The following is an 11,930-nucleotide window of genomic DNA, read 5'->3' on the forward strand; positions in this document are numbered from 1 at the left end:
GATTGACAGATAATTGATAACGATATTTTGTAACTATCGTAATTTTGATTAATATGTAAAACTCGAAAAAAGTTATGGGGTTTTATCTCTTTCTTTGTCTTTCTTTTTTTCTTTCTTTCTCTTTTTTCTATTTCTTTTATTTTATTTTGTTTGCAGAGGAAAGATATCGCAAGGAATAAGCGTGGTAGAGAAATGATTTCATAAGGAATTATTATAATATGTGGCCTAAGCATTTTACGATTTATCGTTGAATACTTCGAGCCGTCAGACTTGTGTACGTCGCATTGCACCCAATCCCATCGTATTTGATATAAAGCTCGCGTTCTTCCAACCGAATGCACTCGAGCGTTATTATTTTTTGGAATTTCGCCCATAAATCCTTTTTCACGTAGAGAAAACGTAAGCTGCTGGAAAGTATGAGACTTATGTACATACGCATATATATATATATTTTTTTTTTTTTATATATATATAACACATACGTCTTGCGATTGCGATTCTCTTCTTTCTCGTTTTCCTTTTTGTTTGTTTGTTTGTTTGTTTGTTTGTTTGTTTGTATGTTCTTTTCTTTCCTTTCTCGTCGCATCTTTTGCATTGAATTAATAATATCCAGTAAAAAAATTATGATAATAACGCGTGAGAATTATGTTCTTTTTCTTTCTTTCTTTTTCTTTTTTTCTTTCCTCCTCTTCCTTTCTTTCTCTTCGTTTTCCTTTAAAATTTGTCTTAATCCTTATATCCTTCTAATGAATTATTCTTTACGTAATAAATCAACGTTGAATTTTCTTACTACGTAAACCAATGGTATTAGCTCACGTGTTATCGTCTTTCGATAAAATATTAGTATGCCCTGTAGCTATGATCGAAGTTACGATATTAGCTTTCAACATCTTGAGAACCATCGTACTTTGCGTGTTCGTATTATATCATGGTACACTTATAATATCGAGTTACGGAAAGTTTCATTGTAAAATTAATCTGTACGTGTAAACGTTTAAAAAATTTTATCGTTTAAGAAATGATTGCGCGATAGAACATGATTCTAAATGTTTACAACAAGCCGATCGTTGTTAATTAATTAATTATTAATTAGTACATTATTTATATATATATATATATATATATATAGTCTTCATTAGATTCGTATATAAAAGGATAACGATATATCGAATATATCTTTCCTTTTTTATTTTATACATATACACATATATATATATTTTTTTTAGCTAATTTACTAAGGTAATGGATTGAGATAAAATTTTTTCTTTTTCTTTTTTTAATCATTCTTCGTTTCTTTTTTATAATATATAAACGTAATACATAATATAAATACATATACCTATTACATATATATATATATATATATATAAAAATCTGACCCTCATAAATTAGCCCGAGGCGATAGTTCTCGTTATAGTCTGAAAGCTTTCACATAGGGTACGTCGGAGCATCAAATATGCCAGTTTAGTTATGTATAAAGTAATAAGGAATGCTATGCGCGTTTATGGCACGCAATACCTCGTGGTAAATACTCCCTAACCGTGGTTAGTATCAATCTTTAAACCTTCGACGATCCTATATTAGTATATAACCATTTAATATATTTCTTACTTTTTTTTTTTTTTTTATATTTTATCTTTATAAGTAATAAAAAAATTAATATTAATCATTCTCATAAGTGAATTTTCTTCAAACGTTTGCCTTATTTATTTCCAATAATTCAGGTCAATGATATATTTATATATATATATATATATATTTATATATATATATTTATATATATATATATATACATTAGTACGCACACACACATACACTTACTTATCTAAGATATGTTAATATTTATTTTATAAATATTTCTTTCAATCTCTCTCTCTCTTTCTCTTTCTCTCTCTTTTAAAATGCTAAGAGTACGTAATTATGTCGATACTCGATCACTATGTTTGCTTCATATCGTTCTGCTTAAACTTCATGTTTTTTTCAAGAGGATATCCATCCATCGCTCGATCTCTTTGTGATCGATTCTCTTCAAATATCCGTTTACATACGAAAGGAATGCATATATATCGCATCATATATGTATATATATATATATATGTATATATATACATAGATGAGAAAGAGTCGATCCATCGATGGCAGACCATCGAAACGCATCCGTGTTATTTTTGTCAAGTAGTAGTTAGAAGAGTTGCGATGGAAAGAAGGAGAGTGTATGCATCTGCCAGCGGTATTTCAACTCGAAACAAAGCTATGGAGAGAAGAGGAGAGAAGAGAAGAGGAAAGAAGAGGAGAGGAGAGGAGAGGAGAGGAGAGAAAAGATTTTGCTCGTTGGTTTCGGAGTCTGTATTGGCGCAAGTCCAGTTGATACAGAGGCCACACTCGATATCGCGATTACGCGACGCAGAAATACGTTTTTCTTCGTTCTCTCTTTTACTCTCTCTTACTATCTCTCTTTCTTTTTTTCTTTCTTTTTCTTTTTCTCTATCACTATCTCTCTTTCTCTCTTCGTTTCGTTCCGTAACCATTGCATTTTTCTTCAAAGATAGATTATACTAAGGCAGGATACGGGAATGAAACGAGATAGTGAAGGTGGGAGAGGATAAGGTGGGTGGGTTGGTGAATTGGTTGGTTTAGATTTATAGAGGAAAGAGAAAGACAGAGAGAGAGAGAGAAAGAGAGAGATATATCAAAGTAGCTTGTGTCCAAAATGCTCGTGGAAAATAAAATGATTGTATATGTTTCGATATCGATTACTAATAAATGACTATTCCCCATATTTGTAAAAAGTATTGAGAGAAATGAAAAAACGTACTACTGCTCATTCTATGTAGTAATAATCAATGAAACGATATAAATGTTTTCTTTTGATGCAACGAAGAAAAAAAACGGGCCGATTTAATACTCATTAAAGTTTTATCATCCAATGTGTTTTTCTTTTATGATATTATATTAAAAGAAGATCGAAGAAGGAGACGAAGAGAAAGGAATACTCGTTGTTATCGTTTATCGAAATTTATGATAACATTCTCTTTTATTTTTTTATATGTATATATATAAAAACACACATACACATAGAAATATATATATATATATATATATATATATATATATATATATATATATATATATATTGATCGTGTTTTCTTAGAAAACAATGACATTTTATATTATGATTCTCGTTCGATAAAGGCATAGAAAAGAAACATGTAAACAGTTTTGTCCGTACGTGAGGAAAGGTTACAATCTTTCACGTTCGTTTAATGTATTCATTACTCAGTTATTAACGAAACGTTGCCGTGGTTGGTTGTACGATAGAAAATGAATTCGTTCTCATATCAACGTAGATAAAGTTATTCATTAATTCGTTTCTTCTTGATCGTCGATACGAAAATCCTTTTCGATCTCGTTTAAACTTTTCTTACCGTTATCCTTGACAAGAACGGCAGAAAATATTGCACCGAACCAGCATATTATTGCGAATAACCAGACGGCCTTTCTAATATTATCGTCCGTTTGTAATGAACCAAAAACTATCATCGCAAGAATCGAAAGTATCCAATTAGAGATCGCAGCGAATCCTGCACCAAGTAGATTTATCTGTTGCGGAAATGAGTCTGCGAGAAGTGCCCATGATATTGGTGCTACGCCCAAGTTTAGAGATATGAAATATAGGCTGATCCATGTTGGTGGCATCCACCAATACCAATCATCGTATTCCGGATCCTCGAGTCTTTTATCGAAGAACCATCCTGTTTCGTGAGAAAAGAACAAAAAAAGAAAAAAATAGAAAAAAGAAAAGAGTAATAGAATATTGGTAACTTAATTTTATTATTTATCTATACGAATATATAGACATCGTGATATATTATGTTATTAGACGTGGTAGTAAAATATATATATATATATATAAGATATTTGTAAATTCGTATTATATAATATTAAGAGGATCATAGTAAAATTCACGCTGATCGGTGAGCAGGTTGATGTTAGTAGAAAGGGTTCCTAAAGGAGCTTTAGTAAGCAGCCCAAAATTTGTACATTGAATTCTAACGAGATCGTTAACGAGAATGGTTCTAATGTCCTAGTTGCAGAATACGACTGAGCGAACAAGCGAGAGAGAGACAGATAGAGAGAGAGAGAGAGAGAGAGAGAGAGAGAGAGAGAGAGAGAGAGAGAGAGAGAGAGACATAAAGACATAGAGACATAGATAGATAGATAGATAGAGCAAAGTGCATAGAAATTAAGCCGCTTGGTTTGAGGAAATAATTGTTAGGCTAATGTCTTACCCAACAGTCCAAGGAACAGTCCCATGAACGCGGATGATATGGTCAACAGGATACGCCGTCCTAATACGTCGATGAGCGTATACGCGAGGAGACATGATAGTATTTGTACTATACCAACTACTAGAGTTAATTCACTTCCATTTAATAAACCTGAACCTTGAGTCTCGAAGATCGTAAGGGCATAAGTGATAAACGTGCTGAATCCGCTGAACTGATGGATCATCATTACACCAAAACACATTAGGAAGGAATGAAGTACACGACGATTCTTCATTAGACCATATCTCATCTGCGTTTAAGAGAATTAAATGTGTGTGTGTATGTATGTGTGTGTAATAAATTAATCAATTGATTAATTAATTAATTTAATTAATTAATCTAATTATAACTATAAAACGATTTATTTGTTTTTTTTTTTAATTTTTGTTGTTGCTTCTTTTTATTTCTTTTTTTTTCTTTCTTGTTTTTTCTTCCATTGTGCATCTTCTCAATATCGTTAACACTTTTAATATCAAACAAAAGATGAAATATAGAAAATAAATTAAACGTTGGAATAATAGTTTCAAAGCAAAATAATATTATTTATTTTATCAACATTTTCTTTTCAATCCTTTAACGATTTATATATTCAATCTTGAAGAAGAGTTTATACGAAAAGCTTTTGATAATTATTTCTCAAAGGATGGTATTACGTTTAAAACCGAAACAAACGAGCTCTTTCAAAAGGGGAAGAATAACCTCCCCTAACCATTGAATTTAACCGTTAGTAAGAATTTTGACGTTTAATATTTCATCGGTCTTTATTATTATTTTACTTGGAACAACGAATGACATAGCACGTATAAATGTTTATGTATATATACATATATATATATATATATATATATATATATGTATATATATATATTAGGTTGGAAACTATGAAACGGGCGTTTTTGTTTAGTCTTTAATTTTCATTTAACACCCGTTTCATAGTTTCCAACCTAATATATAAGTATTAGGTTGGAAACTATGAAACGGTCGTCTCGGTTTAATTTTTTATTTTCATTCAACGCCCGTTTCATAGTTTCCAACCTAATATATTAGAGGACCGGAAAGTAATGTCGTTTCTGTAAAGCGACATTACTTTCCGGTCTCCTCTGATTAGGGACCGGAAAGTAATGTCGTTTCTGTAAAGCGACATTACTTTCCGGTCCCCTTGATTATGGACCGGAAAGTAATGTCGTTTCTGTAAAGCGACATTACTTTCCGGTCCCCTTGATAATGGACCGGAAAGTAATGTCGTTTCTGTAAAGCGACATTACTTTCCGGTACCCCCGATTAAGGACCGGAAAGTAATGTCGTTTCTGTAAAGCGACATTACTTTCCGGTCCACCTAATATATATATATATATATATATATATATATGAACGTATATAATATTATAATAATCTTATTATTGGGTTGGCAACTAAATCGTTGCGGTGTCCATATCCGCAATGACTTAGTTGCCAACGGGATATCGTGTTGGCAACTAAGTCGTTGCGGTTTCCATATACGCAATCACTTAGTTGCCAACGCCATATTGTTTTGGCAACTAAGTCGTTGCGGTTTCCATATCCGCAATGACTTAGTTGCCAACGGGATATTCTGTTGGCAACTAAGTCGTTGCGGTTTCCATATACGCAATCACTTAGTTGCCAACGCCATATTGTTTTGGCAACTAAGTCGTTGCGGTGACCATATACGCAATCACTTAGTTGCCAACGCCATATTGTTTTGGCAACTAAGTCGTTGCGGTGACCATATACGCAATCACTTAGTTGCCAACCTAATATATATATATATATAAATATAAAATATTTCGTGTAGGTATATTATTATAGATTAGAAATCATTGAAAGCAAAGATTTGTTTATTATTACAAGAAGTTAGTTTAAATGTCATTTACGATGCGGTAAGACCACTAGAAAGGATTGAGGGTGAGGATAGAGAGAAAGATGGTGAATCTTAATAAGACTTTGAATGAGACGGAGAAATAAAGATGGATAGATTGAGGGAGAGAGAGTGAGAGAGAGAGAAAAGTATCTAAGTAACTTGGAGGAAACGTTTTGTAAGGTACCGATAATTACATCCTCGTTAATGTACATAATAAACGGAGCTCTTATTAACGTGCTACCTACTTCCGTCTTATTGTTTCATTCTCTCTTTCTCTTTCTCCTTCTCCTTTTGTTCTTTCTCTCTCTCTTTCTCTCTCTCTCTTTCTCTCTCTCCCTCTTACTCTCTTTCTCATTCTCTCTTTCTCTCTTTTCTTTTTTGTTTCCACGTACAATTATTCTTACGTTAAGCATTATTTGTGAAAAAAAAAGAAGAAAAAAAAAAAGAGAAAGGAAGAAAGAAAAAAAATGTTCTCGGCATTTAAGGGCATCTAAATACGTAATTTTACCTTGGCCGTTCGTCTGAGTATAGCCAACTGTCTTAATTCTTCCATCTCGTAATCGTTCTCATTTTCGTTCTCATTTTGACGATACCAACTTAAAGAATTTTTCGCTCGACTTTCATCATTCTCAATGCTAGAGAGATAATAGAACGGGCTTGCTGGTATAAAACGTAATAGTACGAGTATAATGCAGCTAGCACCGCAGCTTGTACTGTATCTGAAATTTTTACGAGTAACTTATTGTTAATTAACGCAGTTTGTTTGATCCATAAGTATTCTAGGGAGGGTCCATTAATTTTGCAATAATTTTTTAGCTTGTACTTAAAGGAAAAAAAAAAAGAAAAAAGAGAGAGAGATTGTCCTCAAATGTTTCTTCATTTTCTTTTTTCCTTCTTTACTCTTTTTCTTTTCTTTTCTTTTAATTTTTCATTCCTTCTCTCTCTCTCTCTCTCTCTCTCTCTCTTTTCTTTTCTTTTCTTTTCTTTTTTTTTTTTTTGAATTCTTTATATACCCATACCTCCATATAATGTTACCTCCATCGAGAACGTGAGCCATCAGGAAAGCGTACATGATTCCGCAATTTATTAAAAGCTGAAATAGAATCAACAATCGATTGCGGGTTTTCTTGTCGGCTATATCACTGATGAAAAGTGGTACCAAGAGACAGGACATACCACCGGAAATTCCGCATATGAAACGACCGATAACAATCATGAATGTCTAAAAATGAAAAGAAAATACGACGACTATAATGACGATATCTATTTATATATCGAGAAACATTTTTTTTTTCTATATATATCAAAATTCATTATTTTTATATATTAGAATTTAGGTGATTTGTAAGGAAGAAAATAATTCGATGAAATTTAACAACAATACGTTCTCGTTTCCTAGGCTGATCACCGACCAACCAATGGCGTAAAGTAAGATCTTGATTATTCCGCTGATCCAATGATGAAATTTGAAGATCCAAATGGCAATTATGACTCCGAGGCAAGCGCCAACGTTTAGAACGTTACCTATAATACCAAGCTCCGTAATACTTGCTATAAATCTGATCCTCATACCCTCTGTAACGCTGGAACACCAACCAACTGACACACCGAGAGTAAAACCACCGAGTGATACTGAAATTTTAGGAGTATATTATTATTATTTTTAATTCATTCTCTCTCTCTCTCTCTCTCTCTCTCTCTCTCTCTCTCTTTCTCTATTTCTATTTTAACATTTTACTCTTTCTCTCTCTTTATATGTATATATATATATATATATATATATATATATATATATATACATACATACATATATCTTTTCTATAGGGACATTTGGCGAAACGTGAAAAAGTCGAAAAGAGAATATCTCTTCGGCAAATGGGGGATTAATTAAAGTGCAACGTTGAATATGGGATTGATTCGAAGAACTAATTACCATTGCGGTAGAATTCATCCTGTACCAATATTCGTAGGAATATGCATGTCGTTTGCAGAAGGATAGAAAGAGAAAGAGAGAGAGAGAGAGAGAGAGAGAGAGAGAGTGATATAGAGAGATAGAGAGATAAAGATAAAAGATAAAGATAAAGATATATATGTATATATAGATAGATAGATAGATAGAAAGAGAATGAGAATTAACAGGAATAATAAAAATGAATTCCATTTGATAAGTTAAATCACCGAATGAAATGGGATAATGTTTACAAACGTGTGTACGACTCTTGATAGATACCTAGATAGAGGAGTACATAGATAGAATACATATATACATACGTGCATATACCTATGTATACACGTGTTATCGAAGATTAGGACTATTGGGTCAATCAGTGTACACTGCATACCTAAAAGCCTAGTCAATCTCTCGTTTTAAGGGCATATCCAATATCCGATATGATGATACCTATAATACTTTCTAACTATAATACTTTTCTCTCTCTCCTTTTTTTTCTTTTCGTTTTCTTTTCCTTTCTTTGATTTTTTTCTCTTTTTCTTTTTGCATCCATCGAATTGATATAATACATATTAATACATATATCGTTACAATGCCGGTACATTGATCCTTACATTTTAACGATTATGTTTTATCTCAATTAATTTATAAATAATATGTACATTAACCAATTAGCCAATTAATTGTTAAACGATACCATTATCCTACTTTCGTGATTAAGCATGAATATCAAACTGAAAGAAATGGACGTTGATATATTTTTGTTTTGTTTCCTTTCGTATCGTTTCGTTTTGCTTTGGGACAATGAGCTTCGAAAAGGGGTTAATCCCCTTTCTCCCTTTTTCCCCCGTATCCATTTTCAACCCCCTCATTCATTCCTATCGGTCGATGCACCGGAGCTCATTTTTAGATAGCCGGAGAAAAAATACACGATTATTTTTCTTTTTTTTTTTCTTTCTTTCTTCTTCTTTTTCTTCTTTTATTTCCTAATTGACGGACATTTTTTGCGTTAGACAGAACTCTCTATTTCTCTCTCTTTATCTCTCTCTCTCTCTCTCTCTCTCTCTCTTTGATGCTATTCCAGTTATCATTAGTCTCGTGAAATTGTGCACATCGTGGAAAGGAGATTAAATGAGACGTTGTTGTCCATTGAATGAGGAAAATCTTTTCACCGTTCGTTCTTTTTTTTTTTTCCTTTACTATCTTTTTCTATTTCTTTTCTTTTTTATTTTTTTTTATTTTTTATTTTTTTATTTTTTAAGTAGAAAAACGTGTATTATTCAAATGCTTTCTCAAGAGATTTCTTCTCCTTTTCTTTTTCTTCCTTTCTTTCTTTATTTTTTTATTCTTTTTCTTCCCTTTTCCTTTTCCTTGAAAATTCGACACTTTCCAAGAACAATTAACAAAACTAATCACTGTTTCACGTATGCGTACATGTTAATATATTTCATTGCACGTTTAATCTTTAAAACGTATAAACATTTATATTAGTATTGGAATAAATGGAAAAATATTACTCAAAATTTGTAATTGATAGGGAAAATATTTTTATTTCGGTATTTTTTTTTTCTTTTTTTTTCGTTAAACTGTCAAACTGAGACAATATTAATTACGAATTACGTGTCGATTAATTGCGAAATAAATACAACGTCGAATATTATGATTGTTATTGTCAAAATAATTATCACATTGTTGTCTGATAATATTTAACGAAATGTTTAGAAATTTTTCCGCTTTGTGACGTTAATTTAATACCCGTAAAAAATAAAATTAAAAAATATATACATGTATATATATATATATCTCACATTATGATTGCATGTAAAAATTATATATATATATATACATATATATATATTTTTTTCTTTTTCTAAACAAAACGCAAAGTATTCAAATTTTATTATAATCCCTCACCAACGATAGCACCGACATGTTGATTGAAGCTTTTTGTTCGAAGGTTATCCGTCATACGTCTTCTTATCGAGGCCATCTTTTCATTCTCTCTCTCTCTTTCTATATATATATATATCTATATCTCTTTGTCTTTTTCTCATAGAAGAAAAAAAGAGCTTTAAAGAGAAATAATGATATGTCGATTATATCGAATCGTTGACATGACATGTCAGAGCCAATGAGATTGTAAAAAGAAAACTCTCTGAGAGAATGTTCTCTCTCGTTTTGAATAATTTCATTCTCATAATATCCTCTTATATCGATCTAAGAACAATCAGAATCGTTTTCTCTCTCGACTAATGTCAAATTTATCGTAACATTATTTTCAAAGATTTATCGATAGATAGAGATCTTTAATACATCGTATATATCATCGTAGTTTGAAAGACGTGTACGAATTTATTGTACGACAAATATGCCACGGTAATTGATACGTTTTTCAATAAAGAAGAAAAAAAAATTTATATATATATATATATATATATGTATATATATATATATAAAGCTTTCTAGTCGATAAAACTAGCGATAAAAAATAGAAAAAAAGGAAAAAAAAAAAAGAAAAAAAACCAATAAAAGACGATAATTCCTGATAGGAATAACAAAGAAATATTTTTTGAAATTAATCGAATCGTGTTACATTCATTCGCTCGCGTTATATATATATATATATATATATATATATATCTTTTTTCTCTTCGTTTTGTGAAATTATTTAAAGTGATATACAGCGGAAGTTTTCATTTTACGTTGCCATTATAATTTGCGTTGTTTTTCGATATATTTTTTTCCTTCTTTTTTTTTTCTTTCTTTCTTTCTAATTTTTTTTTCTTTTTTTTTTCTACTTGTTTTCGTTCGTTTCAACAAACAGTATTGAATTTATACGAAGCGTTCTCTTCAACATAGAAAAATATAAATTTATATTAGATAATAATTTGCTCTTTGGTATATCATTTTTATTTTTTTAAATGCTACTATATATATATATATATATAAAATCGAATTTGAGCTGTTTAGATATATCTATGTTGGGTTATTTGCATGAACCATCGAACCGAACTAATATATGCATTATTGTGCATAATTGATTTTATTTTTATGGGAATCTAGAAATTTGTAACGCCTCGAGTCCCATTGAACGTTAAATATTTTAATATTTATATATATATATATATATATATATATAAAAATATATTTTTTCTGAATTAAATGTATTTCTGTTTTGCATGTTTCTTGTTGAATACGAAAAATTATTAAAACGATATTCAACGTTAAGTTCTTCTTTTAATTACAACATCGTATAATCGTATGTCCACAGCTATTTTTTTACATTCATTTTATTTTTTTCTCTCTTTTTCGATTTTTTTTCCTTTCTTTTTCTCTTACACATTCATTTCATTCAAATCCAATACACATACGGAATATTTCGAGAGGATTTTTTGTTTTTTTTGGTACGTTATTACGGCCTACCAATTATATGTTTTTCTATTTCCGAAGAATACTCCGTTGAAATGTAAATTTCTTTTTATTTAACCATTCCCTTTTTTTTTCTTCTTTTTTTTTTTTTTTTTTATATTTTTCGTTATCGGCTAAATAAATAAAGAAGGGAAGAAATAAAAAAAGAGAAAGATATAAAAATAAAATGAAATAAAAAAAGCAATTATATTGTCGGTCGAATTGAGAGTACAAAGAGTGAATGCGTCGTCACGCGAAATGTTTTTTGTCTTTTTATTTTTAATTACAATGAATAATAAAAACCATATGTATACATATAAAAAAAAAAAAAAAAGAAAAAGAGATAGAAATAGAGAGAAAGAGA

The 11,930-nt window shown here is 30.5% G+C and overlaps 1 protein-coding gene across 4 annotated transcripts; it reads right to left on the bottom strand.

Annotated features, from left to right (window-relative positions):
• Positions 1 to 3,360: 3,360 nt before the first annotated feature.
• On the bottom strand, positions 3,361 to 10,321 carry LOC118448030 (facilitated trehalose transporter Tret1). 4 transcript variants are annotated; one of them, XM_085662639.1, is made up of 7 exons: positions 10,073 to 10,321; positions 7,804 to 7,839; positions 7,592 to 7,731; positions 7,227 to 7,429; positions 6,716 to 6,926; positions 4,290 to 4,578; positions 3,361 to 3,752 (listed from the first exon to the last, which is right to left on the bottom strand). In XM_085662639.1, exons 1-7 carry the CDS (start codon positions 10,146 to 10,148, stop codon positions 3,361 to 3,363), a joined length of 1,347 nt encoding a protein of 448 aa, XP_085518765.1. In that variant the 5' UTR covers positions 10,149 to 10,321. The 4 variants fall into 4 exon arrangements, with proteins under 4 accessions (XP_085518765.1, XP_035736628.2, XP_085518766.1 ...); XM_035880735.2 differs by having other exon boundaries at positions 7,592 to 7,839; XM_085662640.1 differs by lacking the exon at positions 10,073 to 10,321 and adding an exon at positions 8,479 to 9,095 and having other exon boundaries at positions 7,592 to 7,839.
• Between the last annotated feature and the right edge of the window lie 1,609 nt (positions 10,322 to 11,930).

This window comes from Vespa mandarinia, chromosome 19 (assembly GCF_050613455.1).
Source record: "Vespa mandarinia isolate Hongniang chromosome 19, ASM5061345v1, whole genome shotgun sequence".
Lineage (NCBI taxonomy): Eukaryota > Metazoa > Arthropoda > Insecta > Hymenoptera > Vespidae > Vespa > Vespa mandarinia.

Coding starts and splice junctions, on each gene's coding strand:
- LOC118448030 (XM_035880735.2), bottom strand. CDS start 10,148: ATGGCCTCGATAAGAAGACGTATGACGGATAACCTTCGAACAAAAAGC. Junction 7,840..10,072: donor ACATGTCGGTGCTATCGTTG/GTGAGGGATTAT, acceptor CTAAAATTTCAG/TATCACTCGGTGGTTTTACT. Junction 6,927..7,226: donor GGAGGTAACATTATATGGAG/GTATGGGTATAT, acceptor TAAAAATTTCAG/ATACAGTACAAGCTGCGGTG.